Source organism: Halichoerus grypus, chromosome 7 (genome assembly GCF_964656455.1).
Source record: "Halichoerus grypus chromosome 7, mHalGry1.hap1.1, whole genome shotgun sequence".
Classification (NCBI taxonomy): Eukaryota; Metazoa; Chordata; class Mammalia; order Carnivora; family Phocidae; genus Halichoerus; species Halichoerus grypus.
The window spans coordinates 68050073-68069455 of NC_135718.1; the positions used below are offsets into that span (position 1 = coordinate 68050073).

The 19383-nt window shown below is 42.3% G+C and overlaps 1 protein-coding gene and 1 pseudogene across 4 annotated transcripts in view; one reads left to right on the top strand and one right to left on the bottom strand.

Annotated features, from left to right (window-relative positions):
• The first annotated feature begins 5752 nt into the window (after positions 1–5752).
• COG2 (component of oligomeric golgi complex 2) overlaps positions 5753–19383 on the top strand; it is a 49869-nt gene continuing 36238 nt past the window's right edge. For 2 of the 4 annotated variants that reach the window (XM_036106967.2, XM_036106968.2), the window contains exon 1: positions 5755–5958. In XM_036106967.2, coding sequence (XP_035962860.1) covers positions 5887–5958 — 72 coding nt within the window. In that variant the 5' untranslated portion in view covers positions 5755–5886. Of the gene's footprint in view, positions 5959–19383 lie in introns of all 4 variants that reach the window. The other 2 variants (XM_036106966.2, XM_036106965.2) reach the window with 2 other exon arrangements.
• On the bottom strand, positions 10954–11527 carry LOC118544990 (rRNA-processing protein FCF1 homolog pseudogene; annotated as a pseudogene).

Genomic DNA, 19383 nt, shown 5'->3' on the forward strand with positions numbered 1-19383 from the left:
ACATCTGCCCAAATACCCTTTCCAATGCTAACCTTCACCCTTATTAAGGAAAGGAAGCCCCGAAGGTGGAGCCCCAAGATTACCCACAGAAGGACGTTATTTGAAACAAAACTGGTATTTCAACTTTGGTATATCAGCCCATGATACCTATGCTGTAATAAGATTTGGGAGGATTGTGCTGTTCTTCCAGGAAGCGAGAGGAGTATCGTGATATCAGACCCATCCTTGGGCATATCACCTATACTACAGAGCATACATGGAGTTTGGATTTGGAAATAGACTCCCTTAAAATGATCTTCACACAAGGATTCTTTAGAGATTTTTCAAGTATCCTTGCGGACATGGTATGCTAATAGGGTACCCACAGCTGTAGACAAATATTTTACAAGTTATGCTGGGAATGAGGTGGGGAAAGAAATACAGAGGTTGTTGTAGGAAGATATAAGGTCAAAGGAAGTCTTTGTTTTTTTTTCTTTTTCTTTTATTTTTAAGACAAAGGTCATTTGTATGCTGACTGGAAGGATCCATTAGAAAAGACCTTGATGTTAACCCTGGGAGTGGAGTCCTGGTGAGGGCTGGAGGGAGTGAATCCTAAGCACAAGGAAGGGGACCCAGGTGGGTGGGTTAGAGCAGGGGCCCATATTCCCCTAGGATATTCTCTCCCTGCTCTTCTCAATAACCCTGCTCTATCTTCAGCTCTTTCTGTGTTTCTTGTACATTTCTCCAATTACCATGTAAATTCCATGACGCCAGGGACTTTTCTGTGTTGTTCACCACAGATTTACAAACACTCAGGGCAGTATGTAGTACATAGTAGGTACTTACTAAATATTTTTTGAGTAAATGTTTAAAAACAAGTAAAAATGGATACAAATGCAGGTATAGATTTGATTTGATGGCGGTAAGATAAGGGAATTCCTGCACAAGTGGCTTTTATTTTCTTGAAGTGTGACCGTAGGACAGGAACTGAGAGTGAAGGGGCATTGTTCAGAGGAGGTGGGGGTGGAGGGTGTTGAGGCAAGTCTTGAAGGTGTGAAATGGTCATCCATTAGAGGGAAAGCAAACCCACTGGAGAGACAAGGGAGTTTGAAGTCAGTGTTGAGTACCCACTGGAGGTTTGTGGTCAAGTGTTTTAAAGTACAGCAGGTTGGCTCAGTTGTATGATTGATTCCTGGGTTTCTAGTCCATGCCTCTGGCATTGGTGGAGCCATTTCCAAAGAAACAAAATGAAGGAGGTTAAGCCAGTCTTTCAGAAAAGATGGTGAATCAAGTTTAGAACATGCTGAGTTTTGAGGCACGGGTGGAACATCACAGTGAAATAGCACAAGTAGGTGGTCGGTTACACGGGTCTGGTGGGGAGGAAAGAAACAGATGGTGGTGAATCGATGGGAGAAGTGTTGGCTAGGGAATGGGAGCTGAAACCAAGGGCCCAGTTGATATCACTGCAGGGGAGAGTAGCATGGAAGAGAAAGGTTAACTGAACCCCGAGAAACACCGATGGGAAAGTCATATACATTTGTCAGGCATGCCAATGTCAACACAGATGGTTGTAACTGCTCAGGAGCAGATGCCAGGTCTTTGAGCTTCATGCATTCTACCCCTCTGGCATAGCCTGGCCACACAGAAGGTAATTCTAAAATCCGCTCTGATTTGATTTCTCTGCACTTTGCATTTACCAGAATCCTATCACAATTTATTATTTGACATGCTGCTAATGTATCATTGTCTTGAAAAGATTAAATAATGACCTTTTTACAAATATAAGATGAACACTTGTAGAGATTTTATTTAATTCATTCATTAACAAGGGAACCACTAAGATGTTACCACCACTTCAAGAGAGAATCTCAAGAGCAGACACATATACACTCAGTAATACTTAAATGAATTTGCTTTGATAGATGCAAATAGGTATGCAAATAGAATGCAAATGGATGCAAAATTGACTTCTACCAAAGGAAAGGGGGTCAACTGGACTTCCAGTGGACAAAATTCATTTGCATATTTCTAGACAAGATCATCTGCATCCATATCAATTATGTATGATCTATGGAGTTGCAAAATAGCTCAAAGACAAGAAAGGCACAGAATATCCCACAGAATCAGTTAGCCCAGAAGGGTACATGAGACAACACCTGTTTTCCCTTGGAAGACACTATAATCTTTTAGGTTCATTTCAAAGTCTTTCATGATTTTTCCCTATAATGCTTAAAAAAAAAGTTATCCCTATCATTCTTATTAGTTTGAAAAAAAAAACTAATAAAATGTTAGTCTGTTATAAAACAGACATGGAAGGATGTTCCAGCACCATCATACCCGATTTAGTGTACTAATTGATTAGGGAGATGAGGCAGGATTTGGGAGCCCCTAGGATGACTCTGTTTTCTAGTTGGAATGGGAAATATTTAAGAATCAAACCAAATGACCTCAAATCCACTCTGGAATGAAACAGGGTATAACGAAAATACAGAAGATGTTGAAATGGTCCTGTTGGCTCATTGTGAGCTTTCCTGGTCGAATGGAGGCCTCTACCATGATGCTTATCCTCCGTGTCTCTCCCGCCCCACACCTGCTATCCTGGCACCCAAGGACCACCAGACTATAGTATAGGCTCAGCCTGCAGGTCAAAATGGAAACCCTCTGTTCCCACAGTAGCGAACAAGGATGACTCTGGTTGCTGGTAGAAGAGTTGGCTGTCCAACAGTTCAAGAGAGGATCAGAAGAACATAAGGATGATATTGGAGAAAATGCTCGTGTGAATTTCCGGAGCACAATATTTCTCTTTGCAATTTTTGAGTGTTCTGTAGCAAACCTGGCAAAAATGTGAAAACTATAAATAGAGAAGAGTGGGAAGGAGAAATGAGGACCTGTCATGATGCCAGTGAAAATAGGGAACTGAGAATTTTCCAGAGAGTCAAAGTCAAAGGGGGTTAATATTTACTTAGAAATGAAGTCGTGGGCACAAGCTTTAGGATGAAATGAAGGCAAGAGAGACAAGTTAGGGAATAGAGAGAGAGCCTTGAAGATAAAAAATGTCAACTTAAAGTGTCATTCCTCATTAAGGAAAGTACAGGTCAGAGAAGAGGGGAGAGATTAGGATATACTGACTGCTGATTATGTCTGGCACTGATGAAGAGCTTTTTATCTACTTTTTAATTTAATCTTCCAGCTCCTGTTTCCTATGAAACAGGTGTCATCACCAAAGATGAGAGTCAGACATTTAACAGTAGACAAATCTTTAACAGCACAGACAACTAACCAACCGAAAGCTGGCCAGAGGACCCCTGCTGAGCCACGTGTTAGCCTTCCAATGGCTGGATCCCACGGCCATGGTAGGGATCTTGGGAAGGGCTCAGGGCAGGGGACACACAGCAGGCTCTGGCCAGAGGCTAGTCACCAAACTTTGCGTGGCTGAAATGGTGTGTACCAACTGAATGTCAGCTCCGAGTGGAAGCTGAGGGCAAAGTCCTTCGGGCAGGTTTCAGCTTACTCTCCACCTTTCCTTTGTCCTCCCCAGAGTGTTCCATTAGCAACTGGGGTCTTTCCTGTTGCTCCTGGCTTTGGTGGGCCGCACCACTGCCACAGTCTGTGGCTCCAAGTGGCAGCCCACTGTTTGGGGTCTTGGCTGTTCCCTACTGACCCTTGGCTGTTCCCTACTGATTTCTGGGAGGAGAGCAGGCAGCAGAGATTTTCATTCTTTGTTAGTGCCTATTCCCTTCAGCATCCCCAGGATTAGCACTCCAGGCTGCACAAGTTCAGGCTCATGTCTTTACCAAAGGCCCGGCAATAATTTCAGAAGGGAATTACAATTAAGGTAAGAAACAGTTCAACTACTAGCTCAGCTAGACTTTAGGGCAGGCAGGGGGTCCCAGACATCTTTGTTTGGTCTGCCCCACATCCTCGCCCCCTCTCTTGGTGCCTTGGTGAGGAGTGTGGGCGTTGCAGTTTGCGCTGCCTGAGTTTGCACTTGTCACTTAATAACAGTGTGGCCCTGGGCTAAAAGTCATGCCTCTCAGAGCCAATCGGAATAGCTTATTAGACCTGTTGATTTTGGCATTGTGGGCCTGTACAGAAATCTTTTCTTCTTCATCCCTCCTCCTTCTCCTTCTTCCCCTCCTCCTCTTCCTCCTTCTTCTTCTTTGATGCGTAAACCAAGGTATTTGGGGAGCAGGGAATGATGTGATGTTTGGGATTTACTTTAAAATATATTCCAGACCTCCTCCCTCCAAAAAAAAAAAAAAAAAAACAGGGTGGCCCTGCAGGGGCAGTGGTAGGAGGAGGGCATATGAAACAGAGGATTGGGGAAGCAGAGTGATGAGTACATGGAAGGGCCGGGATCCTTGTGCTCTCCACACTTTTGTGTATGTTTGAAAATTTTCATAATAAGTGTAAACAAAGACCAAATAATGAGGCTTTCATTCCCTATATCCAAACGAACATAACAGGGCATAGAGTGTACTTTTCATAATTGTTCCTCTGGCAATTTATTCTGCTTCTCCAGATAAGATTCCAGCTCTCATCCTGTCTTTCATATTCTCTGGGTATTGGCTGGGAGTATTTTCTTCAACAAGGCTTGCCAGGCCCACTGCTAAGGAATATATTGTTTCAGATTCTATACCTACGTTTTTAAAAAGTGACCAGTTTCCGGTTTGGAGTGACTTGAATACAAGACTCTCATTATAAGATATTGTCTCCCACTGTTCCATCTCTTTATAAGGACGATTAGGGTAATGTTATCTCTAGGAGAACACAGCATTGGGAGGAGCAGCCTAGGCCTGGTTTATTACAGCAAGGCTGCGGGTGAAGAGTGAGAAGTGAGATTTGTGGTTTGAGTTGTCAGATTCTCAAGGAGAAAAAAAAAAAAAAGGAGAAATGAATCATCATCATTTGACCATGGCATTCACACTAAAGGGGAGGACAATGGGAGAGCAAGGGAAGAAGAAAGAAAATTTCAAAATAAATGTGGGATGGATGGGGGGAGGAGGAGGGAGTCTCAGAAATTGGGGGGAGATGTGGCGAATGCACCAACGCTGGCCACAAACACAATTTCGCCTATTCCCGGCTTAGATTAGAAATTAACATGCACGCACATCTATTTGTCGGCTGTGTTTTGTCAGCCGGTAGCGAGGCGATCCTTTAAGAGCCTTGAGGACCCAAACTTGTGCTCAGAGGCTGGCCACCCTGGAGCTGAGCCCGAAGTGGAGCAGGGAGCTGCCCAGCTGCCCACCGTCCTCCCTACAGATCGCTGGGACCGAGCCCAGGGGAGGAGAAGCTACGGTCGCCCGTGGGGGCCGGGGCTAAGGGCGGAGGCCAGGCTCCCACGGAGGCCTCAGCGCCCGGGCGGCAGCGGCGGCGGCACACGGGGACCGGAGGACTGACACGGTGATGTGCCCAACTCTGGAAGACCGGCCTCAGAACCAAAGGGCCAGCATCCCGCCACGGCTATGCTTCCCACGGAACAATCTCGGGGAGAAGACACTGGCAGAGCCTCGCAGGCCGATTTTCCGATGGAAATGGTGGGGTTGGGAGGCAGCGCCCCTGACCCTCCCCGCCCGTCCCCTCCCGGGCTCACCCGGCCTCGCCAGCATCTGGGCGGCCCGGCAGCAACGTGCGCGAGGCCGTAGTGCCGCCCTCCGCCGCACGGGGGCAGCACCACCTGCTGGCTCAGCGGCGGCGGTCCGCGCGCCTCTCTTGGCGACGGCAGGCGGAGGCGGGCCCGCGGCGTCCTCGCTCATTGGCCGCGGCGCGGGCGCTGCCATGTTGGCGGAAGCGGTGCCTTCTGTGCCGTGGAAACTGGCAGTGGCTGCGGCAGCAGCGTCGGGGAGCGCCGCCTCCTGCTTTTCCTCCTCGCTCGAGTCTCGGCGCTGAGAGGCGGCGGCCAGCGGGATGGAGAAAAGTAGGATGAACCTGCCCAAGGGGCCGGACACGCTCTGCTTCGACAAGGACGAGTTCATGAAGGTGCGCGCCAGGGCTCCTCTCCCCGGAGCCGGGCCGTGGGTGGCCTGCCCTCCTTTGCCCTCCGGGGTCTCTCCTCCGGCTTCTCCTGCGGGCTTCCTGGGCCGTGCCCGCCCGGGACGGGCCCTCGGCGGGGACCTCGCTGCACTTCGCAGTGAGTCTCTTGACCTCAGGTTTGGTAGGTGCAGCCTGGAGAAAGCACTTCGGTGAAATCGTGCACATTGAGTGAAAAGGCCTGAAAGTTCAGGGCAAGTGGTTTTGAGCTAAACGTGAAAGCCCCTGTTAGGACCCGATTCTGTTACCGTGCGGAACAGTCAGACCGCCGGTCCCCTGGCCTGACAAGAAGCCTCCCAGTGCCTTGCACCTCAAAGCTCAGCGAGTGTGTGTTGAGCACATTTCTGAACGCATGTACTTACCCAGGAATCGGGTCGGGTGAAAAAGGCACTTAACCTAAAGTTTTTGCCTAACTTTCGTCTAAAGCTCCTGGAATGACAAATTTGAAAGACTGTACTATCCTTACTGATTCTGTTGCGGTACTACAAAGCAAACCAAGCTCCTTTTCTAAAGTTGCCCTACTTCTCTTCATAAGGTCAACTCGAAGCTGGTCTGCAGATAACTGTAGCACATAAACTTACAGAATAGAAATTTAAACTGAAAACATTTTGACAATAAAGGTTCATCAGGCATAGCCTTGAAAATGTCCAAGATTTGAATCAGAGCTCGGAGGAACTTTATCTATTTTGTGTATCCCTCTGGGTCTGTACTTAAACTATCAAAAAATATATGTTTAATTTCTAAGGATTGGGATTTAGTAGCTGGTTTCAGTGTTAAAAAGTTAATACGTTTTGGCTCTGTAGGCACCTAAAATTTTGAAAGAGGGAGTTTAAATTTCTTATTTTTTGATGACTTCAAGTCATACTGTGTTTCTTTCTTTTTTGGGTTAACCAGCTAGTCCCTTTTTGATATTTGCATTCAGGTCACATCTCCCAAACTCTGGCTTTAAAAAAGTGTTTATACCTGGATCCTCCGCAGTGCGGCCATATCATTTCTAACGTGTAGGACTGTCTAGACAGAGGAATATTATACTCTTGTTCTTGTGCAGAGATGTTTCTACTAAACCACTGTAATAAAAGGTGTAACTTGAATGGAATGTCTGAAAGAGTACAGAGTGAATTCACTGATCCAGAAACCTTTTGTTAACTAAGGATACATGATGAGGAGAGGTCATAGGAAGAAGAAAAGGCACACACAGAGACTTAATCTCAAAGCACAGAAATCTCTGTAGCTTGTCCATCTTTGGACTTCTTCAGGCTTCCTTTGGGCCTAACACCAGCATTTTCTCAGACTTACTAGCCCCATTTTCTCACTGTGAGCTGACGGAATGCCTTTGGTCAAAGCAGCTTCAGAAAATAGAAATCTCAAAATAGAAGTTGTAAAGTAGGACTTAGAGGTAGGGAGAGAGCAAACTGGGAAAGTGGCTAGAATGCTAGCAACTCCATGTTCTTTCATGGCTCTTAAACTTCTGAATGTAGCAGACAATTTGTAGTGCTCCTGAACCTGACCACTTCATACAGAGAAGAAATATACATAGAACGGCTGTTCTGTGTAAAATGTTATTGATTTTCTGGGTGGGACCTGGAGATAAAGGTTATTTGCACTTTGTGTTTCCTTCAGAGAGATATTTTATAAGTTACAGTTTCATGGCAGCAATGATGAGTGGAGAGCTTGCTGTCAGGGTTATAGTTCTACCTATATGTCTCATTCAGCGCGTTTTGGAATGAGACTGGGAAGGTAGAAAGGTAGGTGGGGTGGGGCTTCCAGTTGTACCCTGGACGCTCCCGTGAGGGGGGTCTAAGCTGATGCAGTCAGTATTCATTGTGGAGTTACAGTCAGGTTGAAAGGAAGTTTCATGGTCATATCTGGTGCATTGGAGCTGACTGGTGGCAGGAGACTACTTAAAAAGTCATGTTAATGGTTTTTATGAGATCTAATGAGATATACAGAGGAGGGGAAAGGTATGTGAAAGATGGAGGTGATCAAGATGCAGGAGTGGCAGATGGGGAAGAGTCACCTGGGGCAGAGGCGGTGGCAACATCAGACTTTGTCAGCTTAGAAATACAGAAATCCTTAGGGTTGACAGCCATCTAAGATGAATAGGACATAAGGTATTGGTAGTAGGGGAGAGAAAGTGGCATAACAGAGATAAAGTAGACCCATTTACATGGGTGTGCTGTTGACATCCTACATAGCCTTCCCCTTCCATCTCAACATACGACTTCATCTCCAGTTGTACGGAAAAAATAGCAACCGTCATACAGGAGCTCCTTCATTCTGCCGATCACAGTCCCATTCTTGTATTTGTACCCTTCTCCTCCTCGCCTGGTACGTGGAGGGGCTCTCCTTCCTCCTCAGGTTAAGTCTCCACCCTCGCTCGGGAGTCCATGCCCTCCTGCCTTTCCAGGACCCTGTGAGGATCCTCTCACCTGCACTCCTTCCCATCGGCTTGCACACACGCTCCTATTTTAGCCTCTTCCACTTGACCCTCCCGCCTCTAGATATTGCCCTGTCATTCTTGCACATTGTAGCCAGTGCTCAAGGGTTGACTTTACTTTCTCACCTTCCACTTTTAAGCCCCCACCGTTCCACTAAAAAGTTCTTACCAAAGTTAACTAGGTGTAAGTCAGTCCAGCAGACCTTTTTCTGTCTCCTTACTTGACCTCTCAGTAGACCAAATGCTCTGCATTGCTTTCTGATTTTCTTCATACCTCTCTGGTGTGTCTTCTATGCATAATCATGCTCCTCCTGGTAGCCATTTAATGGCTGGGTATGGGCTCAGCCATGTGCTCTCTCCTTTCCCTAGATGACCCTTCATGCAGCTTCATGACCACCTATAGGCAGGTGAGGCAGATTCCTATCTCTGGCCCAAATGCCTCCTGAGCACCAATCCTATATATTGAACTTGCTGACATTTCTTCTTGGATATGTCTGTGGCCTCTCAAACTCATCATGTTCAAGACTGAATTCATGAGCACCTCCTCCCCTGAAAACCAGCTTTCTTGTTCTATTGCCTATCTCAGTAAACACTTTCACCATCCATCTAGTTGGGAGTTGGGAAACTGGAAGTCAACTCCTCTGTCACATTTCCAAAATCTAGTCTGTTACCAAGTCCTGTAGATTTCGCTTCCTAAATACCTCTTGAATCCATCTACTTCTCTCCATCTGTTCTCCTACCTTCACAGTGCTCTCTCACCATCCTGCCATAGAGGCTTCTTACCCAGTCTCCTTGCACCTTCCTTGTCTTTTTCTGGCTCGTGGTCTACACTGCAGGCAGGGCACTCTTGTAGGTAACAGGTGACTAGTCAGTCCACTGGCTCTTGAAAAAATATTTTCCAACACATTTGAACATATTTCAAAGAGACTCAGTCCCCTGTGGGGTCGTTTTATTAGTAGACAGTTTGTTTCTGTGCTGAGCCAGAGTCTGCCTCCTTTGAACGTCTCTGCATCAGCTCCTGTCCTGAACCCCCAGCTTCATTGGCACCCTGGGTAGGCACACAATACCTTTTTCATGAGAAGTGAAATCGGGAGCCCTCCTTATGGTGACTGTAAGCATGTACCATAGGTTAAAGAACCGGTGGGGAGTAAGTCATCGAGGCTCCTCCCTTTTCTAATTGGGTGAATTGGGAATTTTGAAACAGGAAGTGTGTCCGGCATGTCCTTGTTCTCAAGGAGCATGCATTCTAATAACGGACAAAATGGAAAAGGGGAAAAAATGACTAGCTGCTCAGATCTCTTTGTATTGTGCGGGTGATTAGCTGTGACCTGTGGCTGTGGGTCCCGCCTTCAGCTCTGCGTCCGCCTGTGTGTGACTTAGGGCAAGTCACTCGCCTCCGGGCTTCTATTTGCTTGTTAGTGTAATGAGGTGGTGCTTATCTACATGATCTTTGCGGGCTCTTCTGTGAAAAAAAGACGGTAGTCCATTTTTCTGGTTTATAGATAAGGAAACTGAGGTCTGAGGTGTCATGACTTCCTCTAAAGTCGCACAGCTAGTTGGCGCGAATCACAGGCCTGATCTCCTGACCCCTGTGCATCAGTCCTTGGGAATCATACTGTAACATGTTCCTTTCCAGAGGCCGCAGGTGGGAACTTGGGGAAGCGGGATAATCAGAATATTAAGAACAGCCCACAAGATGGCACAATGTCCGTATGCCTTCGTGCCTGCATTTCACCAACAGGGCGCCTCCTACCGTAGAAGAAATTTCGACAGAGCTGGTGATCTGGACTCTCGGCCTGTGGCTTAGCTACAGTAAACGGGAAAGGTGGCTGTTTGAGGTGGCTGTTTGAGGTGGACCTTGTTGATGGCAGCCAGAGACGGTGGCTGACAGGAGGAAGAGGGAAGAGTGACGGTGGCAGATGGCAGCGGGCAGGCAGGTCAGCCGCTGTTGCCCAGGGTCCCCCACCCCCGGGAGCCCCCTTTGTGTCACAGGAGCTGAGTGCTTACCCTGTAGGTGCTTAGTTTGATGCCACGTCTTGATGACAAGATCCCATTCTCTTCCGCGTCGGTTTGAGACAGACATCATAATAAAATTCGAATTAGCCAAACGTGGAATGTAAGGCTACATCTCATTTTATAGAGAAATTTTCTTATGTGAAATACTTTCCTTGTTGATAGAGGAAATGTAACACCAGACAAAGGTTATCTGATTGGCACTTGGTAAGAAGAGGTTCCGGCAAAAAGAAGTGTTTTTTTGTTGTCCACGCTTTTGATTTTCCTTTCTTTTTTTTTTTTTTATGTGAGCGATCATCTGATTTATAAAAAGATGCAACAAAATTTAAAGTGATACAAAAATATCAGTTTCAGAACATCAAAAAGTGAGTGTATTTAACCATAGCTCCTAACAGGAGATGGTTAAGTAGAATAATTCATGCGATAGCATATTGCTTGTATGAACTGGCAACAGAAAAAGTCGGTAAAGGAAGGCTGAGGAACTCTATTAAGAATTAGAACCGAGGGGCTCCATCATCATCAGGCATTCACTCAGTGTTGTACCTATAGTTAGAAATGTCCATGATGGGAACTCCAGGGATCTTCTGGATCTGGGTCAACTGATGCCACAATGTAACTGAATTACTCTGAATTACTTCTGTACTAAGCAGTCATCTGTGTAGGTTCCCTTGTGTGTATGTGGTAATTGAATCTTGGATCCTTGGCAATCCTTAGAGCCAGTGGATACTTTTACCCAGTTTCTCAGTTTCAACCATTACACAGGCAGTTATACAACAGATACACTTGGCATACAGACCGTCCATCATTGACTGTACCAGGTCAAGTTTGGCTTTAATGGAAAAGTTGATAAAGTCGGTATTAACCAGGATGTGGTAAGGTGGCCCAGCTGTGTGTTTATATTGGAGGAAGAAACAGGAAGGGTGTTGGGGGACTTCTCTTTCCTTGAGTGAGCTGGGATCTTTTCTTTCTTTTTAGGTTTTAATCTGTCCTTCTCTTTAAGCCTCTGATCTCGGAGCTAAGCATTTGCTTCATGGTCACATACTTTCTTGTTTTCTTTTGCTTCCCCATGTTCATGCCACACTTGTTTCTCCTTGCTTTTGATTTCCTAATTCACTCTTCGTAATATTATAAAACTTACCATCTGAATAAAATGTTGGCTTACTGAGTTACTGATTATTAGTAATTTCTTTGTTCAAAATTTGAGAGCAAGAAGCATTATGTAAATATATCTTTTTGTTATTTAACTAGTCTTATAGCATTTAGCATCAAATTTCTTGAAACATTTAAACAAATTAATCACAAACTAGGGCTTGGGCTTTTTCTTTTTTTTTTTTTAAGATTTTATTTTTAAGTAATCTCTACACACAACGTGGGACTTGAACTCACAACCTCGAGATCAAGAGCTGCACACTCCACTGACTGAACCAGCCAAGTGCCCCTTGGGCTTTTTGTTTTAAAGTTCCTCAGGTGATTCTAATGTGCAACCAGTGTTGAGAACTCTGGAAGTGGATAATTCCACTTAATAGCTCAAGAAATTAAATTGGGAAAGCAAACTAAAAGCCTGTGTAGATTATGATTGGTGTTAAATTGAGGGGAAAAGGAGAGATAAAGAGAAGAAATCAGCTGGAACAGAGTGTAATTAGGTGCTCAAATATTTGTTAGATGGATGAATAAATTTACAGAATATAGGTTTTCTTTGTCTCTTCATAAGTATGTCAAAAGGTATATAAATTCAGCAAAGGAGTTAGATACAAAATTGATTAAAATGTTAGAAGTACCTTAGAATTTCAGTGTTACTATTTCATGATACTTTTAAGATGATCTCTCTGTAGATGGTGGGAAGAACTCATTAGCATATGTTTTTTAATTTCTCAAGCTTGAATAATTTAGTCGCCAAATAAAGATTTAGAATGAGTTTTGGGAGACACAAGTCCTAGATTATGTCACCACCTACCTGGGTGAGAGATTTGAGGGCAGGGGCGGGAGGGAAGAGCTCCAGGGACATTTTTGCACACATGCTGATCCCTCAGGCAGGGGCATTCTTCCCCACACTTCCCACGGCTAGCTCCTTTGTGTCATTTGAATCTCAACTCAGATATCATTGTTCTATAAGTGTCTTTCCTGGTCATCCAAGTTAAAGTACATCCCCTTTGTCACTCACCTTTATGGTGTCCTGTTTTCTTTTTAGCTTTGATCACTATTCATTAATATCATGTTTATTTGCTTACATGTTTCTTTTCTCATTTCTGCATTAGAATATATGCTCCTTAAGAGCAGAGACCTTGTCTTTCCTTTTCATGACTGTGTCCCCAGGTCTTAAAGCAGAGCTGGAGTTGCATGATAAATACTTACGTAATATTTAAGGGATATACAGGGACATTTACTCATCTCTTTTGTCCATTGGTCTTCAAGAATGGTTGGAAACACACACACACACGAGCTCACACTAACTTTTTATGTCTTTCAACCCCTATGTAGTGTGCAGGTTAATGCTTGACTATTTTGTTTTTTTGTCTCAATGAAATGGGACATGTTTTAGGGCAGAGATCATAAATTTCATGTGCCCTCTTAGTACTTCGCATAATTACAGATACAGCGTGATGGTGCCAGGGGGATTCTGGTTCTGTTGTGGAGATAGTATGCAGTGATTTTATAAGTCCATGTATTTGGCGGGGAGTGTTTTACTTCTTGGCGGCTTAGAGAACTTTGATCTTTCCAAAATTCTATGTAGTTTTCGTAGTGTTAAAAATACTAATATTTGGATTTTTGTTAAGTTTTAAATGATTAATTCCCAAATTATTTTGAATTCGTCTTTGTTTGCCATCCCTGAATGCAACTAGTTAGTAAAGTAGCTAAACTTTTAAACTCTATTTGGTTTTAATTTTGAGTGATGTCACTGCTTCTCTGATAGTTAATGGTACTTAAATTGCCTGCAACTTGTCTGGTTTGCTGATTTCTTTTCCTGTATTCCAACACCTCTTGTGATCTCACAACTTCTGGCCTTTTGGGGGATTTGTACTTTACCTGGGTTCAAATAGGAAATAACCCTGAGTACAAAGAGAAGCTATTTTTCTTCTAATTTCAGTATCTCCTATTAATGTCTTACATTGTTGTGGTACATTTGTTACAACTGATGAACCAGTATTGATAAAATATTAACTAAAGTCCATGGTTTACTCTTCTGTCTATAGTTCTGTGGGTTTTGACAAATGTGTAGTGTTACTTACCTACTTTCAGTATCTTACAACCTAGTTTCACTGCCTTGAAAACCCCTGTACCTCACCTATTCATTTCTTCTCCTCTGTTTGCACCCTCCTCCCTCACCCCTGTAACCCCGGATCTTTTTACTGTCTAATTTTTCCCTTTCAGGGGTACCTGGCTGGCTCAGTCACTAGGGCATCTGACTCTTGATCTCGGGGTTGTGAGTTCCAGCCCCCCCCCCCATTGGGTGTAGAGGTGACTTAAAAATATAAATAAAAAATAAAAATGCTGGTTAATTTTTACCTTTTCCAGAATGCCATATAGTTGGAATCAGACTGGTTTTTCACTTAGCAATATGCATTTAAGGTTCTTCCAGGTCTTGTGGCTTAATAATTCATCTTTTTTAATTGCTGAATAATCCATTTTGTGGATGTGGCACAGAGTATCTATTCACCTACTGAAGGAAATTTGGATTGCTTCCAAGTTTTGGCACTTAGAGAATAAAGCTGCTGTAAACATCTGTGTGCAGGTTTTTATGTGGACATAAGTTTTAAGCTCTTTTGGGTAAATACCAAGGAGCACAATTATTGGATCTTATGGTGAGAGTGTGTTCAGTTATGTGAGAAACTGCCAAGCTGTCTTACAAAATGTCTACCATTTTGCCTTCTGACCAACAGTGAATGAGAGTTCCTGTTGCCCCACATCCTTGCTAGCATTTGGTACTGTTACTGTTTTGGATTTTTGACATTCTCACTGATATGTAATAGTATCTCGTTTAAATTTGCATTTCCCTAATGACATACAATGTTGAGCATCTTTTCAGACCTTTTTCTTTAAAAAAAAAAAAAAAGTATTTAGTTATTTGACAGAGAGCGCGAGCACAAGCAGGGGTAGCGGCAGGCAGAGGGGGAGAGGAAGAAACAGGCTCCCCGCTGAGCAGGGAGCCCGATGCGGGGCTCGATCCCAGGACCCTGGGATCATGACCTGAGCCGAAGGCAGACGCGTGACTGAGCCACCCAGGCGTCCCCCCATTCAAACTGTAGAATCAACTTGTTGATATCCACAGAAGAACTTCCTGGCGTTTTGATTGGGATTGTACTGCACTGTAGAGCAATTTGGGAAGAACCGACCTCTTAACAGTATTGAGTGTTCTTATCCAAGATTATGGACTGTCTTTCCATTTTAGATCTTACTTTCCTTGCTATCTTTCATCAGAATTTTGTACTTTTTCTCATATAGGTCTTTTGCATGTTTTGTTAGATTTGTACCTAAGTATTTAAATTTTTTTTGTCTGCTAATGTAAATGGTCTTGTGTTTTTAATTTCAAGTTCCACTTGTACATTGCTGGTATATACGAAAGCATTTGACTTTTTAAAAATTTTTTATTTAAATTCAATTTAGTTAACATATAGTGTAGTATTAGTTTCAGGGGTAGAATTTAGTGATTCATCGGTTGCATACAACACCCAGTGCTCATCCCAACAAGTGCCCTTCTTAATACCCATCACCCAGTTACTCCCTCCTTCCCCTCTCCTCCAGCAACCTTCAGTTTGTTTCCTGTAGTTAAGGGTCTCTTGTGATTTGCCTCCCCATGTGTTTTTGTTTTTCCTTCCCTTCCCTTATATTCCTCTGTTGTTTCTTAAATTCCACATGTGACTGAAATCATATGGTATTTGTCTTTCTCCCTCTAGTTTCCATTTTGTTACAAATGGCAAGATTTCATTATTTTTGATGGCTGAGTAGTATTCGTGTGTGTGTGTGTGTGTGTGTGTGTGTGTGTGTGTCTTTTTTATCCATTCATCTGTTGATGGACATCTGGACTCTTTCCAAAGTTTGACTATTGCGGACATTGCTGCTATAAACATTGGGGTGCATGTGCCCCTTCAAATCACTGTGTTTGTATCCTTTGGGTAAACACCTAGTAGTGCAATTGCTGGGTCGTAGGGTCGTTCTATTTTTAACTTTTTGAGGAACATCCATACTGTTTTCCAGAGTGGCTACACCAGCTTGCATTCCCACCAACAGTGTAAGAGGGTTCCCCTTTCTCTGTGTACTCGCCAACATCTGTTATTACCGAGTTGTTAATTTTAGCCATTCTGACTAATGTGAGGTGGTATTTCATTGTGGTTTTGATTTGTATTTCCCTGATGCCGAGTGATGTTGAGCATTTTTTCATGTGTCTGTTGGCCATTTGGATGTCTTCTTTGGTCTGTTCATGTCTTCTGCCCATTTCTTGATTGGATTTTTTGTTTTTTTGGACATTGAGTTTGGTAAGTTCTTTATAAATTTTGGATACTAGCCCTTTATCTGATATGTCATTGGAAAGCAGTTGACTTTTACATATTAACTGTGTATCCTGCAACTTGCTATAATCACTTGACTAGTTTCAGGAGGGTATGTGTGTGAAGTCTTTGTATTTTCTGTAGACAGTCATGTCATCTGTGAACAGTTTTATTCTTTCCCAAGTTGTGCGCCTTTTATTTCCTTTTCTTACCTTATTTCATGAGTTTGGATTTCCAGTACAGTGTTGAATAATAGTAGTAGTAAGAGGGACATCCTTGCCTTGTTCCCCATCTTCTATTTTCTCAGTATTAATACGATGTTAGCTGTGGGTTTTTTGTAGAAGTTGTTTATCAAGTTGAGGAAGTCCTCTTTCTTTTCCTAGTTTCCTGAGGGTTTATAATGAAGGGGTGTGATTTTTGTTAAATGTTTTTTTCTCCCTCCATTGATATGATCATGTGATTTTTCTGTTGATGGGATGGATCACATTGATTTTCTAATGTTGACCCACACTTGCATATCTGGAATAAATCCTACATGATCTTGGTGTATAATTTTTTAATATACTGTTTGTTTTTATTTGCTAATTTTTGTTGAAGATTTTTGTATCTGTGTTCATGAGAGATACTAGTTTGTAGTTTCTTTTCGTGCAGTATTGGTTTTGGTATTAGGGTAATGGTGGTTTCCTAGAACGAGGTAGGAAGTATTCCTTCTAGTTTTACTTTCTGGAAGAAATTGTAGAGAGTTGTATAGTATTTCTTCCATAAATGTTTGGTTGAATTTACCAGTGATTGGTATTGGTAGTGGTAGCCCTTCTTTCATCTGATATTAGTAACTTATGTCTTCTACTTTTTTTTCTTTGTTCACCTGGCTAAGGGTTTGTTTATTTTATTGATATTTTCAAAGAACCAGACTTTGGGTTTATTGATTTTTAAAAAATTTCCTGGTTTTATTTACATTGATTTCTGCTCTAATTTTTTTTTCTACTTACTTTAGATTTAATTTGGTTTTTTTTGTTGCCTAAAATGGAAGCTTAGATTATTGACTTTCAGTCTTTTTTCTTTTCTAATATTTGCATTCAAAACTATATTTTCCCTTTAAGCAGCATCCCACACATTTTGCTATGTTGTATTTTTTCACTTAGTTCAAAATACCTTCTTATTGTGCTTGAGACTTGTCTCATGTGATATTTAGAAGTATGTCATTTAATCTCCATGTATTTTGGACTTTTTCAGCTATCTTTCTGTTACTGATTTTTAATTTCATTGTAGTCTGAGAACATACTTTGTATAATTTTTATTTTTAAAAATTTGTTGTGTTTTGTGGCCCAGAATTATTCTGTCTTGATGAATGTTCCATATGAGCTTGAGAAGAATGTGTATTCCACTGTTACTGGATTAAGTTGTCTGTGGATGTCCGTTGTATGTTGTGTTGAGTGAGCTATGTCTTGATAACTGATGGTAGTGTTGAGTGAGCTATGTCTTGACTGAATATCTGGATCTGTCAGATCCTTATTGCCCTACTGCTAGATCTGCCCATTACTGATGGAGAAGTGTTGAAGTCACCAGCCATGATGATGGATTTGTTTATTTCTCCCTGCAATTCTGTTTGGTTTTGTCTAACCTTCATTGATTAGGCATATATGCATTAAGGATTATTGTGTCTTCTTGGTCAGTTGATATCTTTATCATTATGTAATGCTCCTTTTTATGCCTGATAATTTTCCTTGCTCTGAAATCTGCTTTGTCTGAAATTCATATAGCTCCTCCAGTGTTCTTGTGATTAGTGTTACTTTAGATTTTTTAATGTATCTGACCATTTAACTTGTTGATATTTAAGTTGTTTCATTTTTCATTGAGATAAAATTCAAAAGCATAACATTTACCATTTTAAAGTGTATTCTTCACTGGTTTTTAGTATATTTACTATGTATGTGGTGCATATGTCACCACTGTCTAATTCCAGAACACTTCCATCACAACCTATTAGTTCCAGTTCTCCCCTCCCCTTATTCCCTGGCAGTCATGAATCTACTTTCTGTTTTTATGGATTTGCCTATTCTGGAACATACCGTATAAATGGAATCATATAATACATGACCTTTTGCTTCTGGCTTCCTTTAATCTTAGAGTAGAACGTTTTCAGCGTTCACTCATGTTGTAGCATGTAACAGTACTTTATTCCTTTTTATGGCTGTGTAAGAGGCTCTTCCACATTTTAAGTATCCGTTCATCAATTGATGGACGTTGGGTTTATCCTCTTTGGCTGTTATGAACAATGCTGCTGTGAATATTCATGTACAGGTCGTGGTGTGAACATCTGTTGTTAGTTCTATCGGGTATACCGCTAGATGTAGGATTGCTGGGTAATTGTATGTGGAACTGTTTGAGGAACTGCCGAACTGTGTTCCGCATTAGCTGGACCATTTTACATTCTCACCGGCAGTATAGGAGGGTTCCAGCTTCTCTGCCTTCTTGCCAGCACTTATCATCTTTTTTTTTTCTTTTTCTTATTTTACTGTAGCCATCCTAGTGGGTGTGAAGTGGTATCTCAGTGTGGTTTTGATTTCGCATTTCGCCAGTGACTAATGATGTTGAACATCTTTACATGTGCTGTTGACCATCTGTGTATCTTCTTTGGAGAAATGTCTCTTCAAAAGTCTTTTGCTTGTTTTTGAATTAGGTTATTTGTCTTTTTATTGTTGAGTTGTAAGAATTCTTTGCATTTTCTGGTTATTTGATCCTTGTCAGATAAACGATCTGCAGACACTTTCTCCCATTCTGTGAGTTGTCTTTTCATTCTCTCAGTACTGACCTTTGACACACACAAGTTTTTATTTTGATCAAGTTCAGTTTATCTATTATTTCTTAATGCTTTTTGTATCATATTTAAGAAAGCTTTGCCCAACCCAAAGTCACACAGACTTTCACCCGTTTTCTCTAAGAGTGTTACAGCTTTTACTCTCATATTTAAATCTTTGATCCATTTTGAGTTACATTTTTGTGTGTGTGTGTGTGAAGTTGGTGTTCCAAATTCATTCTTTTGCATATAGATATTCACTTGTCCCAGTAGGAGGCACTTGAAAAGACTGTTTTTTTGCCCCCATTAAATGGTCTTGGCATCCTTGTGAAAAATCAATTGACCATAAACGTATGGGTTGTAAATACTTTCTTTTTAAATACTTGGTAAATCTACACTATGGTAAAACCATTCCTGGTAAGTGAGATGTGTCTGTATTACGGCACTGTGAGTTTGGGCTTGCTTGTTGTCATAGCAAAAGCTGCCTTAACCCAGTATTCACAGATGTTCCGAGTTATTTAGTCTTGTGTTATGCAGCATTTGTTTATCTGAGAACAAATACATAAATGGTAAGTTGAATACTAATATTAACTAATAGCATTTGTTCAGTAGGGCTGAGTTACACAATTTAGAATGCCATCATG